Below are 22,934 nucleotides of genomic sequence, written 5' to 3'. Positions count from 1 at the left end.
CTCACTGATCTATGCATACTAGCGAGCAAATAATCCTCCCAGTACATTAAAATTTTACGCCTTTTTTTTTCAGTTTCCAGGATCTACGACGTGATTTGCAAGCTGTTATTGGCACCCGTGCCAATTTAAATATTGCACAAGTAGAGAATTATGGTGGGGAAACATTTCTTTCTGAGGAAGTTGCTATAGCTTTATTACAAGAGAGTAAAAGAGCTTTTCAGCGCTGTGAAATGGTAAGTCTCTGAAAAAATAATTATGGAACTGAAATTCTCTTGAAGAGAGACCAACAGTTGTTTGTTTCAACCATAACTAAAACATGTTATCTTTATAGCCATTAAAATATTTTCTAGTGTTAACGTTATTATTAAATAACAGAGCTCCAACATTATCTTTGTTTCCTTACTCCCCCTCCCCACCCCAACCCCTTCAAAAAAAGGGGAAAAAAAAGCTGCTCCACATTCCTGTCAGTAAAAACACCACATTCATATATACAAATAGAAAGGCAGAGAGAAATGTAGATTGTAAAAAGAATACTAGAGGAGGGGAAACAGTGTAAGACAATAGTAAAACAAAGGGAGGAGAAATTAGTAGAAATCAGGAACAAGTGAATGACAAGAGCAAATTATGTCTGGTTGTGGGTAATCACATTCTGACGTATTTCAGCATCTATCCCAGATGCACTCCCAAAAGATGAGAATAGTCTATCCATGGTAAAACTTCAAGAAACATATAAATGACATGGTTAACAATTCCTGTTATCCAAAATAATTACTACCAGTAAAAGTAAAAAGAAAGCTATGAAAAAAGTAAAGCTACTCACTTTTCGTTGGAGCTTTTACTTGACGTGATATGTCCTTGCCATAAATACTGGCAGTTGACTGCGAATTTTAATAAATGTATATAATGTACATAAATTTGTGACTAAATCTGATGTAATTTGTCCAAACGACTGCGGATCAGTACCGGACATGAGTGATAACTGTCAAATATGAAACAATACCAGTCTAGGGCGATTTAAAGTAGAGCAACCACATAAATCTATGTATGGGAAAGGCGGATACCAGACTGAAATTTAGCAGATTAATCCTAAGGCCTTGTACTTCTTACATGCTTACAAACCAATCATTTAGCCAATTGTTGATTATTGTTACCTTCACATTGTTGAATTAATGAAATAAGATACAAAGAAGAGCCATGTGATTCGTCTTGAAGTTTTTCGTCAGTGTGAGAGTGTAACAGAAATTCAATAAACTTAACTGGAGACATTAAAGGAAAGGATAGTGCATCATAGAGTGCTTTATTTTGTAGGAGCCTACATTCAAACTAATTAAGTAAAATATTACTTCCAATAGACTCTGTTTTATGTAAGGAACATGACAATATTATAATAGAACTATTATTTATAAATGAAATAATAAGATGATAAAATTGTTATGGTGCACCATGTACCTGTGTTGTACACAGTGGGGTACTATGGTTTGCATTTTAAATGTTTAAATTTACTTCAAAGCCAGTTTTGATCAGATTCCTAAGCTAGCATTTAAGATATAAAACGTATTCATAATATAATAATTTTTTTGTGTTTGATAATGATTACTATTATTATTATTATTATTATTATTATTATTATTATTATTATTATTATTATTCCAAGTGGCTCAACAACCTGGTGTAAGTCTTTCAATTGGATGCCATTTCGGCAACTCGCATATCACTAACTACCCTGGTAATCACATCATGAAAAGGAGACCTACAGTTTAACATGGAATCCAAACCATGTGTTGTTCCTGGTGAAACTTCTCTTCATTGAGAGGTAAAGGTTAGGTTAAAAGATGACTGAAATTTACTGTGGTCTTGTCAGGAACTGGTCCCATGGCCTTTCACATTCCTGGCACAAACTTCACCACTAGACCACCAGGCTAGATGTTTTGCTGATTGTTTTTTGTGATAAATATTGGTAATAACTTATCAGAGTTCTCTTGTTAAAGCTCTCAAGACAGTCTGATCTGCCTGGCAACACAGTCCATGTATTGGAAATTCTGCTTCATTACCTGATGGAAGAATACCTGGACTATGCTCTGGAACTTGGACTTCAAGGAATACCTGTGGCAGAGACAAAAACACAACCACAGATATATTTCTTTGATGTGGTAAGGCAGTGTAATGCCATCGTTCACTTACTGGAGAAGCAGTTTGTTGACAGTGTGGTACCGCTTGTTGTGTAAGTTATCACAAGGTCTTCTTTGTAAAGGCTTGACCAAGTCATCCTTTGGTAAAATTGAGTGTATTAGTTGTGTAACAATTAGTGTTGGTGTCATCCTAAAAAATTAGAGTAGTTTGTACTTTCTATTTTTAACAAACAAGTGATATAACTGATTCAGAATGTAATCAGTACTGAAAGCAAAAACACCAAAAGTTATAGTGTAATTATTGTTGTGGCAGTATCAAGCATTGGCATTGATTTTTCATTATTTTACTCCAGAGCTTGTGCCAAAAAATTAAATGTTATGGGTAGGTTATAGTTCTGATATAGAACAAAAAGTCTTTTATATGCCTTACAACACAACCTCTGCAGCTTAACTATTGTCTGTAACTTCTAAGGAATATATTTACGTACAAAAATCTGAGATTTTATCTATTGTCTGTAACTTCTAAGTAATATATTTACTTACAAAAATCTCAGATTTTATGTAAAGTCTGTCAAGAAAGCAAAAAGACACAATTTTTCTGGCACCCCCATTCACTGCAGTGCATCCACTCGGAAGTGTTATTGGTGGCATGTATCTCAGTTTCAAAATGATTCCGTGACCAGCTGCCTCTGAGCTCATTTGGTCAAGAAGTAGCATTCCATCAAACAATGATGTGCCATCTAATTTCGTATATAATTCAGCAGAGAAACAACTGAGACATCCACAATATTGGCTGCCTTCAGGCATGAATGCTTCTCAAAATTGTGTCCTGGGGTGCTACAAGATGTTGAGGTAATGTTAGGAGGTGGTGGAGCATGTCTGACTCAAAAGCAACAGCTCTGCTCTTTTAAGTTCTCTAGCAGCAAGGGATGGCCTATTATGAGACTGTATGTGACTTTCAGCAGAGCTTCTTGCGTGGAAAAAACTTAATAGACTGAAAGAAAGGATTAGCTGGATCCATTCATATGCTTAGCCACACCTGCCTACGAGCCATCAAGGATCTTGTGAAGAACAAATGGCAACATTGCTCCAAGTCCTGTGGAGTCCAAAGTTGTCCCTTTCTACCATTTTGTCCTGTGGGCAACACGGGAGCCTTTCATGACTGCTGAAAACAACCTTTATTTCTAGAAGTCAAGGATTCATTATACGAGGTCTGTTCCAGCATTCATATCAAGGTTGAAATTTGACTGACTAAGTGTCCAAAAGTCCTACTATGAAGAAGTTGGTCAACATGAGGGATACTTCTGTGCTATTTAAAATAGATGTAATGGATAAGGCTAAAAAACTGTGGTATTCATGTTTGTAATGAAAGCCATGCTTACATTTGATCCTCACAATCACTTCCTAGTGTCAGAAAGGTAGTTTCCACATAGAAGTTAACTTTTAGAACAGACTTCTTGACTACTCAAATAAATTATTGGGATAATAACATTTGAAGAATATCTGTCGACATGGTTTACGATTTTTTTGTTTGTTTTTACAGCTGAGCTATCATTTTCTATTTCACACATTTCAACAACTTCAGTAGCTGTCTTTGTCAGTTGTCAAGCACTTTTATTGCTTGCTGTTTGGCTTCCAATCAGATTGTAAATGGTACATGCTGTATGCTGTCCTAGTTACTGTTTCTTGGCAGTAATAAGCAATTACACAGTATAACAGCAGTTCAGATCCAACAAAAATGTTATACTGTGCATGAGTTTGTTGGGCATCCAAACAGTGAACAATGCACTAGGCATCTGATAAAAATAACTAGGGAAATTGTTTAAATATTGTGAAAGAGGAAATGACAACTTTGCTGGAGACCTAAAAGGAAGCCTGAAGGAGCACCTCTGTTGATATACTTAAGGTATCACTGTGTGTACTATATCGATGGATATTTAAATGTATGAAGTCAAACAATGGAAACTACAGGTTACAGTATTAAGAAAAGGATAGACTGATGTTCACTGTAAAGATGAAACACTAAGTTGCAGACAGGAACAGTGAAAAGACTGTTACACATTTGCTTGGACTGGTCTGAGCTGCCAGAGATGGTGCCCATGAGTGGTTCAGTGTGTGTGTGTGTGTGTGTGTGTGTGTGTGTGTGTGTGTGTGTGTGTGTGTGTGTGTGTGTGCGCGCGCGCGTGTGTGTGTGTGTTTGCACGCGTGTGCGTGTGTGTGCGCGTGTGCGTGTGTGCGCGCACACGCGTGTGTGCGCGCAGATGTGTGCCTCTTTTCGCCTCTCTGCAACTCAGTGTGTCTTGTTTACAGTGAATAGCAATCTACCCTTTTCTGAATACTGTTAATTTATAAAATGTATATATATGCACTCCTCAGTCATCTCTATTTGTTGCAGCTATGAGACTCTAGATTGTAGGGGGTATATTTCTAATTTAGTACTGTAATTTAAATTTTTATAATGCTTCAAGATATTTTGGGTGCAAGTTGCAGCATAGGGTCTTGCGTTATCCTGCTCGAACATGCACTTTGGTAACCTAGTTGTGACAGTATGACAACAGTACAGCCCTTCTTCAGTAGTTACCAAATCACTCTGATTGGCATATCTAATAGCTCCCCATCTCACAATTCCAGGAGTTGGAGAGGAATGCATCTTGAGAATGGCTGCTTCACCAGGTTGTCTACCATAAAGTAGGTGTTGATCTGAACATCAATAATAGATGAGAATTCATTGCTGAATACCACAGAATGCCATTCCGTGTCCCAGCTGACTCTCTCTCTACACCACACAATTCTGCTGTGTGTGATATGGTGTTAGTGGTAAATGACACATTGATTCAGCCCCACTTCCATTAATCTGTTTCCAACAGTTATTGGCAACATTGCCTGTAACCTCTTACTGGATTTCAGCTATTGCCATGTGTCTGTTCATCAGAGCCAGTCAAACAATTTCATGATTTTTTTGTGGTGTGGTTCTTCTGGGAAGACCTGTCCCCATTCTTCTTGCCACTCTTTTGTTGTGAGTCCCTCACCTCCCCATTCATTCTGCAGTTGTTTCAATACTGCCACTTATCTCTGTTGGCAATATGCTCCCACATCCCTCATGTTAATGATTTGGTCTTTCTCAAAGTCCAAAAGATGGCAGTAAGCTAGATGAACACGTCCTTTGGACATGCTGTGTTGCAATCTCCACCTGCAAAGTTGCAGTAATGTTAGACACACCTGACAGCTGTCACCCTCATCTGTAGGACTGTCTTATTTGTGTGGAAAATGAGCTCACCTAATGCTGAAATTTTACTCAACATATCCCAAAGGCATGGAAATACTGGAGTATCAGTTTGGTAGCTGTTAACAGCTAAGAGTTGTGTAGTATACGCTATCATATCTTTATGGATCATAAGTGTTTTGAAGATTATCATGCCACAAGTTTGTGTTGCACATCCAGTTGTGTCCTGTTTGAATTTAATGTGTTTTTGGGCCACAATGTACAGCTTTTCCTATCAGATGATGGTTGCTAAAACTGAAACTGATTGAGAATAAAGATGTATAGCTGGTGGCTCAAAACGTGTTTCATCAAATACTTGACAGCCAGAAATAATTACCTACATAAAGTTCTAAGAGTGTCATTCTTTCCAGAGTTCAGTCCTTTTGGGAAAGGATGCAAAGTGTATCCTGCCTTTGATTGTCATCCATGGCATCCTTGCAACACAGCAGTACATCTGTTTTGTTTCCCATCCTGGGATTACATTTCAGCAAGATAATGCCTTCTTGCAGGTGGAGGGAGTTTCTACCGCTTGTCTTCATGCTTTCAAAACCGTATCTTTACCAACAAGGTTGCTGGATCTCTTTCCAGTTGATAACATTTGGAGCATTATGGGCAGGACCCTCCAACCAGCTAAGGATTTCTGCAGCCTATTGCACCAGTTGGACAGAATTTGCCATGATGTCCCTCACAACTGTTAATGCCAAGCTGAATAACTGCTTGCGTAAGAGCCAGAGGTGGACCAATGCGTTACAACCTTGCTCAGTTTCAGAAGCTCTTCCTGTTGAACAGATCATCCAGTTCAGCTGAAACTGTGATCATTTGTTTGTCTGCTCATGTACATCAACCCCCGACGGGTCCAGGGGTTAGAATAGGCACAAGATATTCCTGCCTGTCGTAAGAGGCGACTAAAAGGAGTCTCACATGTTTTGGCCTTTACATGATAGTTCCCTGTAGGGTTTGACCTCCATTCTTCCAAATTTTTCTGAAGAAAGAAGCAGTTGGGGTAGGGCGCCTTACATGGTGCATCGTGTCCATCATGCACTGAGATCTTTGGCCCACTTTAACGTCGTGGTTTTGCAGTTCCGCTCCTTCTCCATCTCTTGGGTAAGGACATCTTCCTGGGTCTGTTTTCCTCCATCCATTGTGTAGCGTTGTTTCCTGTGCTGACGATAATCATGGTCTTCTTTGGCCCTCATATCCAGCATGGTACCCAGTCCATTGTGGTGGGACTGCCTTGTACCCTGTTGGTTGTAGCCCCCTGACTACACAGGGATCACTCTGCTGGTGACTGCACTGTTAACTCCTCATGTATGCCAGGGAATAGATGCCTGTCACCCTGGGGCATCGGGACTCCCAGCAATGACTATCCTGCCAGGTGGCCTTTGCTGTGGCTGGGTGACGCCCATGGGGAGGGCCCCTGGTTGGAGTGGATGGCATCGGGGTAGATGACACGACATGAAGTGTACCATGTCATCATTTGCTGGTGGTCAAACACCAGCAGTCTCTAAGCGTTCCAGATCTCAGTTCAATGCAAGGAAGTATGACCATAAATCATTCCCCTCCTTGGTCATACCATAGGAGAAGCGCCAGGGGTCCTTTGAGTCACTCCCTACCCAGGTTCCTACTTCCCCTGAGGACCTAGATCTCGCTGGACCGTCAGACACAATGGATGTTGATCAAATAGCTACTCAGTCGGTGGCAGCAGGTGACTCCGCGACGTAAACTGCCTCCCCAAGTGCTTGATTCCTTCGTAGCCTCATGATAACGTTATCTTCCAGTGGAATTGCTATGGTTTTTTCCACCACCTGGCTGAGCTACGGCAATTGTTAAGCTTTACACATTTTCTACATTGCCCACCAGGAAACTTGGCTCCCGGCAATGCGGACCCCAGACCTCTGTGGCTATAGAGGATATTACAAGAACTGTAGTGACTATAAAAGAGTGTCAGGAGGAGTTTGCGTCTATGTCCTCCTCTTGAAGCTGTGTTTGTCAGGATACAGACGATGCAGAAAATAACTGTCTGCAATGTATATCTCCCTGCACATGGTGCAGTACTTCTGAACATAGTGGCTGCACTGATTTACCAACTCTCTAAATCTTTCCTACTTTTGGAAGATTTTGGCACCCATAACCCCATGGGGTGGCACCGTGCTTACTGGCCGAGGTATAGATATCGAAAAGTTACCGTCTCAGCTCGACTTCTGCCTCATAAATACTGGGGCCCCCACACATTTCAGTGTGGCTCATGGTAGTTACTCGGCCATTGATTTATCACTTTGCAGCTCAGAACTTCTCCACTGGAGAGCCCATGAGGACTTGAAACTTCCTGGCAGATTAAAACTGTGTGCCCGACCGAGAGTCGAACTCGGGACCTTTGCCTTTCGCGGGCAAGTGCTCTACCATCTGAGCTACCGAAGCATGACTCACGCCCGGTAGTCACAGCTTTACTTCTGCCAGTATCTCGTCTCCTACCTTCCAAAATTTACAGAAGCTCTCCTGCGAACCTTGCAGAACTAGCACTCCTGAAAGAAAGGATACTGCGGAGACATGGCTTAGCCACAGCCTGGGGGATGTTTCCAGAATGAGATTTTCACTCTGCAGCGGAGTGTGCACTGATATGAAACTTCCTGGAAGATTAAAACTGTGTGCCCAACCGAGACTCGAACTCAGGACCTTTGCCTTTTGCGGGCAAGTGCTCTACCATCTGAGCTACCGAAGCACGACTCATGCCCGGTACTCACAGTTTTACTTCTGCCAGTATCTCGTCTCCTACCTTTCTTTCAGGAGTGCTAGTTCTGCAAGGTTTGCAGGAGAGCTTCTGTAAAGTTTGGAAGGTAGGATACGAGATACTGGCAGAAGTAAAGCTGGAGTATCGGGCGTGAGTCGAGCTTCGGTAGCTCAGATGGTAGAGCACTTGCCCGCGAAAGGCAAAGGTCCCAAGTTCGAGTCTCGGTCGGGCACACAGTTTTAATCTGCCAGGAAGTTTCATATCAGCGCACACTCTGCTGCAGAGTGAAAATCTCATTCCCATGAGGACTTGTGTGGTAGTGACCACTTCCCCATCTTCCTGTCACTCCCGCCCCGGCGTCATGCCTTTGGCTGCCTACCCTGATGGGCTTTAAACAAGGCAGGCTGGGAAGCCTTCACATCTGCTGTCAGATTGAATCTCATCCACATGGTGTCATTGATGTGGTGGTTGAGCAGGTCACTACAATGATCATTTCTGCAGCATAAAACGCGATCCCTTGTTCCTTATGGTGCCCCTCCCGGTAAAAGACAGTACCTTGGTGGTCGCCAGAAATTGCTGAGGCCATTAAAGTGTGTAGCGGGCTCTACAGCGACATAAGGGGCACCCTTCCCTGGAGCATGTAATAGCTTATAAATGACTCCGTGCCCATGTTTGCCAGCTTATAGAAGGACAGAAACATGAGTGTTGGGTGAGGTACGTCTCAACCATTGTGTGCCATACATCACCTTCCCAAGTCTGAAAGAAGATCAGATGTGTTTTTGGGTACCAGACCCCAACAGGTGTCCCTGGCATTAACATCAGTGGCTTGTTATCTATTGATGCAAACACCATTGCCAAGCACTCTGCTGAGCACTATGCTCGAGCCTCTGCATCAGAGAATTAATCCCCAGTCTTTGCACCTTCAAATGGTGGATGAAAAGGAAAGTTCACTACACGCCACAGTGAACCCTATAACACCCCACTTACAGAGTGGGAGCTCCTCAGCACCCTTGCACATTTCCCCGACACAGCTCCTGGGCTGGATCGGATTCACAGTAAAATGATCTAACATCTCTCGCCAACTACAAGCGATATCTCCTTATCTTCAACCAGATCTGGTGCGATGCCATCTTTCCATCGCAGTGGCGGGAGAGCACCATCATTCCAGTGTTCAAACCTGGTAAAAACCTGCTTGATGCGAAGAGCTATCGGCCCATCAGCCTCACCACCATTCTTCGTAAGCTGCTGGAACGTATGGTGTGTCAGCAGTTCAGTTGGGTCCTGGAGTCACATGGGCTACTGGGTCTGTGCCAGGGCAGTTTCTGCCAGGGTCGCTCTACGACTGATAATCTTGTGTCCCTCAAGTCTGCCATCCAAACAGCCTTTTCCAGATGCCAACACCTGGTTGCCATCTTCTTTGATTTTCAAAAATCCTATGACATGAACTGGCGACATAATATCATAATATCCTTGCCACATTTATGAATGGGGTCACCAGGGTCTGCTTCCAATTTTTATCCAAAATTTCCTGCCGCTCCGTACTTTCTGTGTCCAAGTTAGTGCTTCCCATGTTCCCCCCATACCCAGGAGAATGGGGTCCCACAGGGTTCTGTATTGAGTGTATCTCTATTTTTAATGGCCATTAACTGTCTAGCAGCAGCTGTGGGGCCGTCTGTCTCACCTTCTCTGTATGCAGACGACTTCTGCATTTCTTACTGCTCCTCCAATACTGGTGTTGCTGAGCAGCACCTACATGGAGCCATCCACAAGGTGCAGTCATGGGCTCTGGCCCAAGGCTTCCAGTTGTCAGCCGCAAAGTTGTGTGTCATGCACTTCTGTCGGAATTGTACTGTTCATCCGAAACCAGAACTTTATTTTAATGATGAGCCACTCACTGTGGTGGAGACAAATCGATTCTTAGAACTGGTTTTCAATGCCCATTTGACTTGGCTTCCTCACATTTGTCAGCTTAAGCGGAAGTGCTGACAGCACCTCAGTGCCCTCTGCTGCCTGAGCAACACCAACTGAGATGCAGGTCACTCTACACCGCTGCAGCTCTACAGAGCACTTGTTCAGTCCCGCCGTGACTATGGGAGTCTGGTTTATGGTTCGGCGGCGCCCTCAGCATTGTGTTTACTCTACCCAGTGCACCACTGTGCCATTCGACCAGCGATGGGTGCTTTTAGGACGAGTCTGGTGAGCAGCGTCCTGGTGGAGGCCGGAGTCCCTCCATTGAAGGTTGGGCATGCACAACTGCTCGCCAGTTATGTTGCATACATTCATAGTTCTCCTGAGCATCCGAATTACCGTCTCTTTTTCCCACCCATGGCGGTTCATCTCCCTCATCGGCGGCACAGTTCAGGGCTTACGATCACAGTTCGTACCCGATCCCTCCTGTGTGAAACTGGAGTCCTTTCCTTTACCACCTCCCCTCCAGGTCCATCTGCGTGCACCTCCATGGTGTACACCTAGGCTGCAGCTTCGTATGGACCTTCCGGATGGCCCTAATGATTCATTTCCTCCCGCTGCTCTCCGCTGTTACTTCCTCTTGATTCTTGCCGTGTCCCAGGGGTCTGAAGTGGTTTACACCAATGACTCGCTGGATGATAGTCATGTTGGCTTCACCTATGTTCACAGCGGGCATGTTGAACGGCACTTCTTAACAGATGGCTGCAGTGTTTTCACTGCAGAGGTGGTGGCCCTATTTCGTGCTCTTGAGAACATCCGTCATGCCCTGGCGAATCGTTTCTTCTCTGTACTGACTCCTTGAACAGTCTCCAAGCTATCGACCAGTGCTACCCTCGCTGTCCCTTGGTAGTGACCATCCAGGAGTCCATCTGTGCCCTGAAGGGTCCAGGTGTTCCGTGGTGTTTGTCTGAAACCCGGGATACGTCGGAATCCCAGGCAACGAATTTGCTGACAGGTTGGCGAAACAGGATATGTGGAAACCGCTTCTAGAGATGGGCAACTCTGAACCTGATTTGTGTTCTGTATTACGCTGCAAGGTTTTTCGGTTAAGGGAGATTGAATGGCATAACAGTACGCACTACAAACTGCATGTCATTAAGGAGACTACGAATGTCTGGAAGCCTTCCAAGCCTCTCAAAGGGACTCTGTTGTTTTCTGCTTGCTCCGTATTGGCCATACGTGGCTAACATATGGCTACCTCCTCCCTCACGAGGACCCACCTCGATGTCGCTGTGGCTCCCCTATGACTGTAGTCCACATCTTGCTGAACTGCCCACTTATAGCCGCTCTGCGGCAGACTTTTAACCTTCCCAGCACCCTACCCTTGGTGTTGGGCGACAATAGCTCAAGAGCGGATTTAGTTTTACATTTTATTCATGAAGGGGGTTTTTATCATACCATCTAAGGGTGGCTGTTTGGCCTTCTCTCCGGAGCCTCCACCCTCCCTTCATTTTAACTCTGTCATCCTTTTTTTATATTTGTTTGTCTTGGTGTTCCTCTTGTCCCTTCATGTAATCATCTCACCTTATCTTTTGGGGTGGACATTTTAGCGTGCTGTGGAGTGGCTGGCTCATTCTCTTTTATTCTTGTGATCAGCCAGCCCAGACCTTCTGCTCTATGGTTTTAATACCTTCTACTTTTGATTGTGGTGTTTTTTCCTTTTTCTTCTCTTTTTTTTCCCGCGATTCGTTTTCTTTTTAGGTGTGGTTCCACATTGCTTTTCCCCCCTTTTACTTTCCCAAACGTACTTTGGGTGTTGTCTTACCTTGAGCCTTGTTTAAGTCAGAAAAAAGGAACTGACAACCCTGTAGTTTGGTCCATTTATACCCCAAACCAACCAACCACCCATGTACATCACATCTATAGATTTCCGTCCCATTTGGATAATTTCCTTGTGCCTCTCTCTCTCTCTCTCTCTCTCTCTCTCTCTCTCTCTCTCTCTCTCTCAAAGTGATGGTTGTTGGCCATCTCTGTATTCTTCCTGATTTTAATTTCTGTACAATCATCATTTCATTTTGCGTGATTCCATGGTGGAGTGAAAGACTTTCTGTTCGATTTCACTTCAAGCTACAGTTTAACGTGGAATCTGAACCACACAGCATTCCTGGTGACTACCACCATAGCCGAAGGATGAGAGTAAAGGCAGACTTAAAATTTCTGTGGTCTGACTGGTATTCAATCCCACAACCCCTCGGTTTCCAGCCATGTGATTTATCGCTACACCAGCAGGCGTGATTCTCTACTATGGAACTGAAGCACTAAATGCTTATAGGGTAATTAGTATCAGTAATGAAAACCATTATTAAAGAAAGATGAACAGCTAGGAAATTAATCTTTGGAGAATAATGTTTAGTGTGAACTTGATATGTAGGGAATCATGTGTGTCTTCATGTCAGTTGGTTGGCCCATAGTCTACTGGCTGGTAAAGTATGACTTTTAGTGAAGTACTGTCTCTTCCTTAGAGTCTGAATGTTTCTGCTGCAGGTTCATTAATACAAAAGAGAAACATACAGAGTCAAATGCAGACAACTGAATTAATAAAATTAAATCACTTGTAACGGAGACCCTAAGCAATACATGAACATACACATAGGAACTGAAGCATTGCAGCTCAGCTTTTATTTGTATCCTTAAGAGTGTTCCTCTCCCTTTCCCTCTACTACTGAAAATTTCTTGACAGCTATGTGGTGTTTAACAGCATGTTTTATGCGATTCGTGTGAAGTGGTTGTGTTTAACATATAATGCAGTATGTTCTTACAGATTTGTAAATAGTCTAGTTAGTTGTGTGGTTTTCATCTCATGAATAGATTTCACATCTTCATTGCTAGTAATTTGTCATACGCACTGTAAACCTTTTGTAGCAAAAATCTCCAAGTTTTGGAGATTTTAAACTGTCTAAGATTTCTAAGAACCAGTGTCGTTCACAAAAGAAATATGCGATGTGAAAACCTGAACTACACATAATATAATCATACTAATGTTAAATGAATATAATTGTTTTTTTCTTCTTCTTTGTATTCACAGTTTCTGGATAAAATCTAAAGCATCTAGCTCTTCATCTTGATGGAAATTTCTCATTTGTTTCAGTTCCAAAGTTTACATAGATTTCCTCATTCCCTGGAGTTTTGCATTTTAAATGTGGAATAGGAATCTGCTTAGCTCTATGTATGTCAGTTTTCTCACATAATCTCCTGTAAAATGTACTGAATAAACAGAACTATTGAGTTTTATTTTCTCTAGGTCTACCCCTAAACATGGTGAATGTTTGCAGAAAAAGAAGTATATTTTGGAACAGACAGAACTGAAACTGGATACGGGTTTAGACAGGTTTGTAAATGCTTTATGCACATGATTATTTACATGCTGCAGTGTTTTAAGTGATCATCAGTTGTTTATTCTTATTTCCTTTTTATCTTTGAAAGATCAATTAATGCAATTGTTGGTGGAGTAAAATTGTACCTCCAGAATGAACAGAAGAAAACAGATTTCAAACCAGAAACAGATGACTTAGATACACTGGCATCTCCTGTGAGTATTAATTATTACTTTTACATAAATGTATGATAAATGGTTGCTATATCTATATATTACACCTGGCAAGGTGTGGCTTGCAAATATTTTCCCTCCAGCTAGACTTGTGCAATGATGCCACAGCCCTGGCGCCACTGCCACTCTGACCAATTGCAGGGATGATTGTCAGTTGTCATGCATTGTATACTTCCTATATGTGAACATCTCAAGACTTAAACTATTAAACTTTCATTTTCATTTAATTGTGTGTGTCAAACTATTGCGTATATTATCAAACTATTGCGTATATTAATGAAATATTTGAATGCATAGGGTAGTTTTATGTAATTTGGTCATGACAAGTCCCTCAATATCAGTATAAGTTTGCATTGTAGCAAAGCAAAATTAATGTTCCAATGGCTTATTGCTCACAGCACTAAGCTGAGGAAATTTAATATAATTTCATGAATGCATGTTGCTCTAAAAAATGGCTTTATTTTAACAGTGAAGTTAGCATTTTTTGAGTAATGATCTTGTAGCATCTCTTTCAGTTCTAGATAGCATGAATGGATCATTTTGTAAACTGCATGCTTTTTCTTGAAGATCACTTTTGACACTTCCAAGACTAATTTTTATTGCATTATTAAAGAAACTGGCATCTGGTTTTAGAGATTTCAAATCTTTAAAATGTCTGTGAACCTATTGGAGACTTCATTAATAATGGAAGCGAGTCTTGGAAAGTCTAATTTCTTGCATTCTTGTTTCAGTTCATAGTAATGTGGTAAATGAGGAAAATTTTCATCATTTTGTTGCAATTTAAACACTATTAAGTTTATACTGGAATCTATTAACATCCATTAACGTATCAGAAATGGAGCATTCCTGTCCTTGCAAACATAAATTCAGATTGGTCAAGTGATCTGTAAAATCTGTGTTGTTGTTGTGGTCTTCAGTCCAGAGACTGGTTTGATGCAGCTCTCCCTGCTACTCTATCCTGTGCAAGCCTCTTCATCCCCGAATAACTACTACAATACTTCTGAATCTGCTTAGTGTATTCATCTCTTGGTCTCCCTCCAGTGTTTTTACCCTCCACACTTCCCTCCAGTACCAAATTAGTGATCCCTTGATGCCTCAGAATGTGTCCTACCAACCGATCCCTTCTTCTAGTCAAGTTGTGCCACAAATTCCTCTTCTCCCCAATTCTTTTCAGTACCTCCTCACTAGTTACGTGATCTATCCATCTAATCTTCAGCATTCTTCTGTAGCACCATATTTCGAAAGCTTCTATTCTCTTCTTGTCTAAACTAGTTATCGTCCATGTTTCACTTACATACATTGCTACATTCCTTACAAATACTTTCAGAAAAGACTTCCTGATAAATCTATATTATGTTAACAAATTTCTCTTCTACAGAAACACTTTCCCTGCCACAGCCAGTCTACATTTTATATCCTCCCTACTTTGACAGTCATCAGTTATTTTGCTTCCCAAATAGCAAAGCTCATTTACTACTTTGTGTTTCATTTCCTAATCTAGTTCACTCAGCATCACCTCATTCGATCTGACTACATTCCATTATCCTCGTTTTGCTTTTGTTGATGTTCATCTTATATCCCTCTTTGAAGCACTGTCCATTCTGTTCAGCTGCTCCTCCAGGTCCTTTGCTGTCTCTGACAGAATTACAATGTCTTCGGCAAACCTCAAAGTTTTTATTTCTTTTCCATGGATCTTAATTCTTACTCCACATTTTTCTTTTTGTTTCCTTTACTGCTTGCTCAATATACAGATTGAATAACATTGGAGATAGGCTACAACCCTGTCTCACTCCCTTCTCAACCACTGCTTCCATTTCGAGCTCCTCGACTCTTATGACAGCCATCTGGTTTCTGTACAAATTGTAAATAGCCTTTCATTCTTTCACTCCCTGTATTTTACCCCTGCCACCTTCAGAAATTGAAAGAGAGTATTCCAGTCAACATTGTCAAAAGCTTTCTCTAAGGCTACGAATGCTAGAAAAGTAGGTTTGCCTTTCCTGAACCTATCTTCTAAGATAAGTCATAGGGCAGTTTTGCCTTGCGTGTTCCAACATTTCTACAGAATCCAAACTGATCTTCCCTGAGGTTGACTTCTATCAGTTTTTCCATAGGCCTTTAAAGAATTCGTGTTAGTATTTTGCAACTGTGTCTTAATAAACTCATAATTCCCGGTAATTTTCACACCTGTCAACACCTGCTTTCTTTGGGATTGGACTTATTATATTCTTCTTGAAGTCTGAGGGTGTTTCACTTCTCTCGCACATCTTGCTCGCCAGTTGGTAGAGTTTTATCAGGGCTGGCTCTCCTAGGGCTATCAGGTAGCTCTAATGTAATGTTGTCTACTCCCAGGGCCTTGTCTCGACTTAGGTCTTTCAGTGCTCTGTCAAATTCTTCAAGCAGTATCATATCTCCCATCTCTGTCCTCTTGCATTTCCATAATATTGCCCTCAACTACATCGCCCATGTATAGACCCTCTATATATTCCTTCCATCTTTCCGGTTTTCCTTCTTTGCTTAGAACTGGTTTTCCATCTGAGCTCTTGATATTCATACAAGGGGTCTATTTTCTCCAAAAGGCATCTCTAATTTTCCTATAGGCAGTATCTATCTTACTCATACTGATTTATGCCTCTACAAACTTCCGTCTGTCTTCTTCTAGCCATCCCTGCTTAGCCATTTTGCACTACCTGTCGATCTCGTTTTCGAGACTTTTGTGTTCCTTTCCACTTGCTTCATTTTTATATTTTCTGCTTTCATCAATTAAATTCAATATATCTTCTGTTTCCTAAGAATTTCTACTAGCCCTCGTCTGTTTACTTACTTGAACCTTTGCTGCCTTCACTATTTTACCTCTCAAAGCTACCCATTCTTCTTCTACTGCATCACTTTCCCCTGTTCATGTCTGTTGTTCCCTATTTTTCTCTCTCTGAAACTCTCTACAGCCTCTGGCTCTTTCAGTGTATCCAAGTCCCATCTCCTTAAATTCTGTGAGAAATGCTAATTCTGAAAAAAGAGCCCTCAGTTTATTTTCAACTTCTGTAAAATCCAATTTTAGTTCCTTTAACAAAATAAATTAAAAACAAAGTAGCTAAATGTTTTTGTGCATCAGGCAATGAATTTCAGAATGAAGAAGTGTATCTCCATACTACATATCAAAATTTTTCAAAAATTGTTAAATTTTCATTGAGACAGTGATAGAGTTCCACATACTACATTCATAATTTTCCTTACATCTGTCATAGCAGACAGAATTCTGGCACATTTCCTACACAATGTTTCATAAGAGATAAAGCATTTATTCCATTTTTCTTAATTGGAAAACAGTCATTTTCCCTACCAAACATAGCAGGTGCAGATTCAGTATAAATTGCTGACCTTTTTTTTAAAAAAAAACATCAGTTTTGTCAACACACTTTACAACAGCATTAAAAATATCCAAGTTACTTGTTTTGAACAAAGGAATGAAAGCAAGTAAATCTTCATATAGTGTATGCAAACAAGTGAACAATAAGATCTCAGCAGAGACAGTTACAGAAATCCAGGAGCAGTGCGGACATTGCTGATATTGAATTGGAGGGAGTAGCACTCCCTGGAGTGGGAGGGGGGGGGGGTGGCTTATAAGGCACACTTTGCCAGGCCTGCTATATATGGTTCCATATCTATGTATGAATACCCTTGAGAAGCGACAATTCTCTTATGTGTCATTAAGGAAAGGAGACACAATGAAGCAATAATGAGAAAAAGCATGAAAAAATTAATAAACTCAAATAAAGATATCTGACAATGGAAATCAGAACACAGGGCAACTGACTGTAGGGTATGTTTGCGTGACACCTGTTTGTTTCATTAGAGACAAAATATTAGCTCATATTGGAAAAAAATATGCTGAAGGAAATTAACTGTCACTTTTTTGAGAGAACCGTCTTGTCACACACCATGTTATTCACAGAAATCACTGAAAAGTTAAGTCACGGTAACTAGATTGGGTCTGAACACTACTCCCTTTGTCTAACAACCAAATGTAGTGTAAAGTGGCTATAGTCAGAGGGCAGAGTCTTTGAGTTATCAGTAGGCATACAAAGAAGAATGAAAGCTTTGCTAATGTTCAGACAAATTCTTTAATGAGCTAGAGTACATGTACATATGTGTGCCCCCCCCCCTCCACCCCCACCCCCCACCCCGCCACACACACACACACACACACCCTCACTTCTGTGCAGCTACATTGGGGCTGATGAACACGGACTGCAGCTCAGCAGGTGGGCTGAGATGAGAAGTTGTGATGTGTGGGATGGGTAGAGGGAGGAAGAGGTGGGAAGTAGGTGGAGGGGTTGAGGAAGGATAGCTGAGAGTGGAGGAGAAGTGCCGCCATGTGTGTAGTTCAGAATAGCTGGTATTCAAGGGAAGGGTCCAGATGGCACAGGCTGTGAAGCAGCCATTTAACTCTACCATGTTGTGCTCAGCAGCAGCATGTTCCATCAATGGATAGTCAGCTCTGCCCTGAGCCACAATTTGGTGATGGCCGTTCATTCTGGTGGACAGTTAATTGGTTGTCATGCCCATATAAAATGTTATGGAGAAATTTCAGCAGATCTGGTATATGGCACGATTGCTTTCACATTTGCCCCGCCTTTGATGGAATAGGATCAGCTTTTGAAGGCCTAGAGGAGGATGTTCCAGGTGGGTGAATTGGGCAACACTCTTACTCCTCCACTTACAAGCTCTGCCATTGTGACATCATCCCAGAAGTCCAGCATAATCTCCAATCCTGGCATTACATTTTCAGCATCTATTATTTGGTGAGTAGTCTCCCTTACTCCCAAATTAGTTACATTTTGCCAGAAATTTCCTATCACATGAAGAGTACAGATTTTCATGTTCATGGAAGTTACAAGGGAATAATGTCTATTAAATAGCTGATGCTGTGGGATGAGATATTTTTCCACAAGAGCAGAAGAGTAGGAAGCAGAAACCTGTTCTAAAGAAAAATTGATCGAGCATAAAGACTTTTAGAGACCAGAAATATCTTCTGTAGGAATTAAGAGAGACATTAAATAATGCACATTATGAGTCTCGGTAAAGAAACTCAGTCTCCAGGATCACAGAGTAATACAAACTCTTGAAACTAAAATTTATTTCTTCAAGAATAAAATACCTTCCCTTTCAAATTTATCTTGTTTTTAGTTCTAACTGAATTTCAGATTGTCAGCGATAAGTGATGTGACAGCTTAAAACAATTTTAGAGCACCAATAAAGCAAAACTTATTTTAACATGCCGCAAAAAAGAGTTGAGGAAATTTTTAAATTTTGACCTAGAGTTTCAGGTACAACCACCAAATATTGATATAAAAGACAATTTCTGTTGACCTTGTATATTATTTGAATACGACACCACTGTTAGCCAGTTTGAATCAGTTATTTTCAAGAGTGCTTAATAAACGTAGCAACTGATACATATGAGTCATATCTAATTTTGTTGCAGGTTTAAATCACATGACGTAGTTTAATTACTTTATGATACACAGAATACAGAATGTTTTCCATTACAATTAATTGTAATGTTTAATAATGATAATTTGCTATGAACATGTTTACTTCTATGTAAATCAGCTCAACCAATTTGACAGTTCCGTTCAAAGAAGCTTAAAAGTGTGTGTGTGTGTGTGTGTGTGTGTGTGTGTGTGTGTCGTGTGTGCATCTGAACACACGCGTGTCCGTGTCCCCCCCCCCCCCCCCCCCCACACACACACACACGTGAGCTTCTGTGAATTTCCCAGGAGCTACGCTCCCAAATCCCAAATGCATTCGACACATATGTTGCGTGCATCTCCTCCCCCCCCCTCTCTCTCTATCTATCTATCTGTCTGTTTCTCTATCTCCTCCTCTTTCTACCTCCTCCCATTCCCTCTTCTTTGTCTATCCCCTCCGCCTCCTCTCTCTGCCCATTCCTTCCTCCCCTTCCCTCTGCCCATTCCTTCCTCCCCCTTCCCTCTGCCCATATCCTCCTGCCCCTCTCTTTATCCATCTTCCCCTCTCCCCCCTCCACTTTCAAACTACCCGCTCTCCCTGTCCATCACCTTCTTTCCACCTATCTATCTACCTCCTCCCTCTGCACTCCATCCCCCCATTAAGCCATACCAGTCTTCTTGGAAGGCATGCCGATACTCCCTACACAGCACATCTTTTCCCTCTCCCCCCCCCTCTCTCTCTGTTCTTATCCTCCTCCTCCCAGATCTATCCACCACCTGCTCTGTCTGTGTCCATATCCTCCTGCTCTGTCTCTGCCGTCACATTCTCCACCCTTTCTCTCTGTCCATCCCCTTCTCCATCCTCTGTCCATCCACTCCACCCCATCTCTCTATGCCCACCCTCTCCTGTATACCTGTCAACCTTCCCCAACCATGCAGATTCACACATGTAGACCCTACAAAACAGATTGGCAAAGCAGGCCAATACTGCTACACTACAACATGCCTGTTGTGCAGGGATGCCTACTTAAGGGAGGGTGGAAAACAGTTTTGCACCTGTATCTGCACTCCTGTGGGGGCTAGGAGGTTCTAACTTATAGTGCTAATACTCATGAAAACTGCTGCCTGTCTGCTAAATTTGGTTGAAGTCAATCCAGGGATTTGGTAGGAAATGCTACGCAGAAATACATGCTTGCTGCTTTATATTCTGTTGTTACAAGCAGTCAACTGTTCTTCTATTCTCACTTTGGAATAACGCTACTTTTCAAAACTACTATGCCCCCAGAGAACCCCACCATGAGTCCATGATAGTGTACAGTCCATGGCTTGCTGAGATATATGATAAGGCATCCCCACAAAGACCCCCTCAGCATGACACCCAGAATGCCATTGAAATCCATTCTCCAAAAAACTTAATCCCTTAGAAATGTCAATAGAATATAAAATATCCCCATGCACACAAAAGTTAAACCATTCTGGACTAACTACAGACCTAGTCTCCTCCACCTTAACCTTCTAACCAAAGCTGACACAACTCCACATCAAACTTTTCCTTCCGCAGTTCACATCTCTATCCAAATGTGATCCACCTCCACTCTGGCTTATTCCGCTCCTGGTTAGCTTCCAGGCATTTGCATTTGCAGTCTCATATCAACTTCCTTCCTAATGTTTATTACCAATAACACATACTTTATCTCAAGACAGAGTAAGAACGGTGATCCACAGTCTGCGAGAAACCCCATTATCCAATCCCCCCCCCCCCCCCCCCTCCTACCGACAAAGAGGCTCCACACTGTTGTGATGAACTGCAGAGATTACTTGGCAAAAAGTCTCAACCATCTGTCACATCCCCAAACATGCCTTGCTGAAGAGATCCAATTTGATAAGTCCAGCATCACTTCCAAAGCTCACGCAAACCCTAGGGACCATCCCAGGTCTTCTTACCAAAAGTCATCTCTGTTCTCATACCCAGCACACCCAGCAGCTCACTCACTGTATATTTCCTGAAATCCACAAGCAGAGGCACACTTGATCCTCAATTGTAACAGGTTATTGTGCTCCTTTGGAAAGGATTGCCACTCTAGCCAACAAACACCTCGAACTCATTGGTCCTACATCAAGGATACCAAGCCCTTCCTACACTGTCTCAACATAATTTCTACCCCTTTACCACACAACTTCCTATTTATTACTGTTGACACAATCTCCCTTGCCTTTTTACTACACAACACTAATTCTCGCAATCTCCTTTAGACTTCAGATTTATCACTTCACTCTTAATACAGATGAACAACTATATCTTTGTCCACAACTGTTTCTTCTTTGAAGAGAAGATATACAAACCTACCCATGATATGGATATGGATATTCACATTTTAACCCCCACCCCGGGGATCTACAACTCATTTGTGAGTATGAGATTGGCAAACATGGGTCCCCTGCTCTTGCAGTACTGCTTCCTTTTCTGTGCTGCATTTATGTCTTACTATTGTTCTTTCTCACCCCCCTTGGGGACAGAGTCTTGTGTAAAATTGGGTAACCAAAACTTACGAATGTATCAGTTTCGTCTTTCTCTCCTTTCTCGATCTCACTTCTCCTGCCCTTCCTCCACTTCAATGTTTAAGGTCTCCATTTTCGTCTTTCTTCCTTCCTATGCTTGAAGGCCAGCTCACAAATTTTATGCATAAAGGGTGACTGCATAATGCATGATTCCTAGCAATCCAGGCCAACAAGTGGGGCTCATGCGTTCCCCCTGGAGAAGGCTAGGCTCAGGGAGGGGTGATTGCCAGAGCCAATGCCTTCCCAATTGCCAATTGGTACCTCTGTCTGGAGTTTGGGAGGTGTGACCTGAGGTGCGAACAATCACTTAAAGCACACTTGCTCCTTTCTGTGGGGCCCTCAGAAGGAAGGAGCACGCAATCACAGATGTTGGCAATCATGGGGGATTCACTTGCGATGAGTACATCAACTTCATCAATATAGCCTCTGTCTAAGACATGGAAATGGAATGAGGCCAAGGACACGACAAACCATCCAGCTGAACTTGCTACCTCACAGTGTCATCACAGAAGGAGGTCAGAATTTTTCTACAGGGTACCCATTCAGTATTTAGAAAGTTGTGACACAGTGACGGCCCACTAAACTCCTGCACTCGCCTTTATAGTGGAACTTTGCTTCTAGAACACACAGTGCCTTTCAAGCACAAAACTGCTTAAAGCTACACTCCTCCACAGATAACCTGTTCGTGTAGAGGCTCGTTGAACACCGACTTCTTCATGTGGCATTTTATACACTCAGCTCCTTGGTTGAATGACAGAGAGATATACAAAATTATCTCTCTGATCAGGGTGTAACCACAGTCCATCGGGTTATGAAGAGGGTTGATGCAGAATTCATGCATACCCGCATCCTTTCCTTAATATTTGATCAAGTGGAACTCTCATTGAAGATTGTGGCAGGTTATGAAGTCATCATCGTCAGTGTAAAAACACAGTCAGATGTGTAATGTATGGCAAGAACGTTCATGAGGGAGATTCCTCACCTCCTCCTCCCCACTGCATCAATTGCAGTGGCAACTATGCCACTTCATCCTGTGAATGCCATGTGCACTTCAGTGAGTGAGCCATTCAAGAGATCCTGGTGATGGAAGTCATACCCATCAATGTTGGTTGCAAAATTTTAGCTAGCCGAAAGCCTTGCATACCTTTGTCCAGCAGTAATAGTACCGTTCTTGCTACCGCATGACCCACAAAAACTATGGCCATGCAGACCTGCAATCTCCAGTTCAGTGCTACAGTTGTGAAATCACCTAGTGCTAAGCTGATGTCCTCAT

At 42.1% G+C, this 22,934-nt stretch overlaps 1 protein-coding gene across 1 annotated transcript in view; it reads left to right on the top strand.

Moving 5' to 3' along the window:
- LOC126169882 (exocyst complex component 5) overlaps positions 1-22,934 on the top strand; it is a 115,414-nt gene that overhangs the window by 79,422 nt on the left and 13,058 nt on the right. The window contains exons 11-14 of the mRNA XM_049920679.1: positions 74-233; positions 1,989-2,221; positions 13,329-13,415; positions 13,511-13,616. Of these exons, the coding sequence (XP_049776636.1) occupies positions 74-233; positions 1,989-2,221; positions 13,329-13,415; positions 13,511-13,616 (586 nt within the window). The remainder of the gene's footprint in view (positions 1-73; positions 234-1,988; positions 2,222-13,328; positions 13,416-13,510; positions 13,617-22,934) is intronic.

This window comes from Schistocerca cancellata, chromosome 1 (genome assembly GCF_023864275.1).
Source record: "Schistocerca cancellata isolate TAMUIC-IGC-003103 chromosome 1, iqSchCanc2.1, whole genome shotgun sequence".
NCBI classification, from domain to species: domain Eukaryota; kingdom Metazoa; phylum Arthropoda; class Insecta; order Orthoptera; family Acrididae; genus Schistocerca; species Schistocerca cancellata.
The sequence above is the reverse complement of the archived record's forward strand: the minus strand, read 5'-3'. Positions and strand labels throughout refer to the sequence as shown.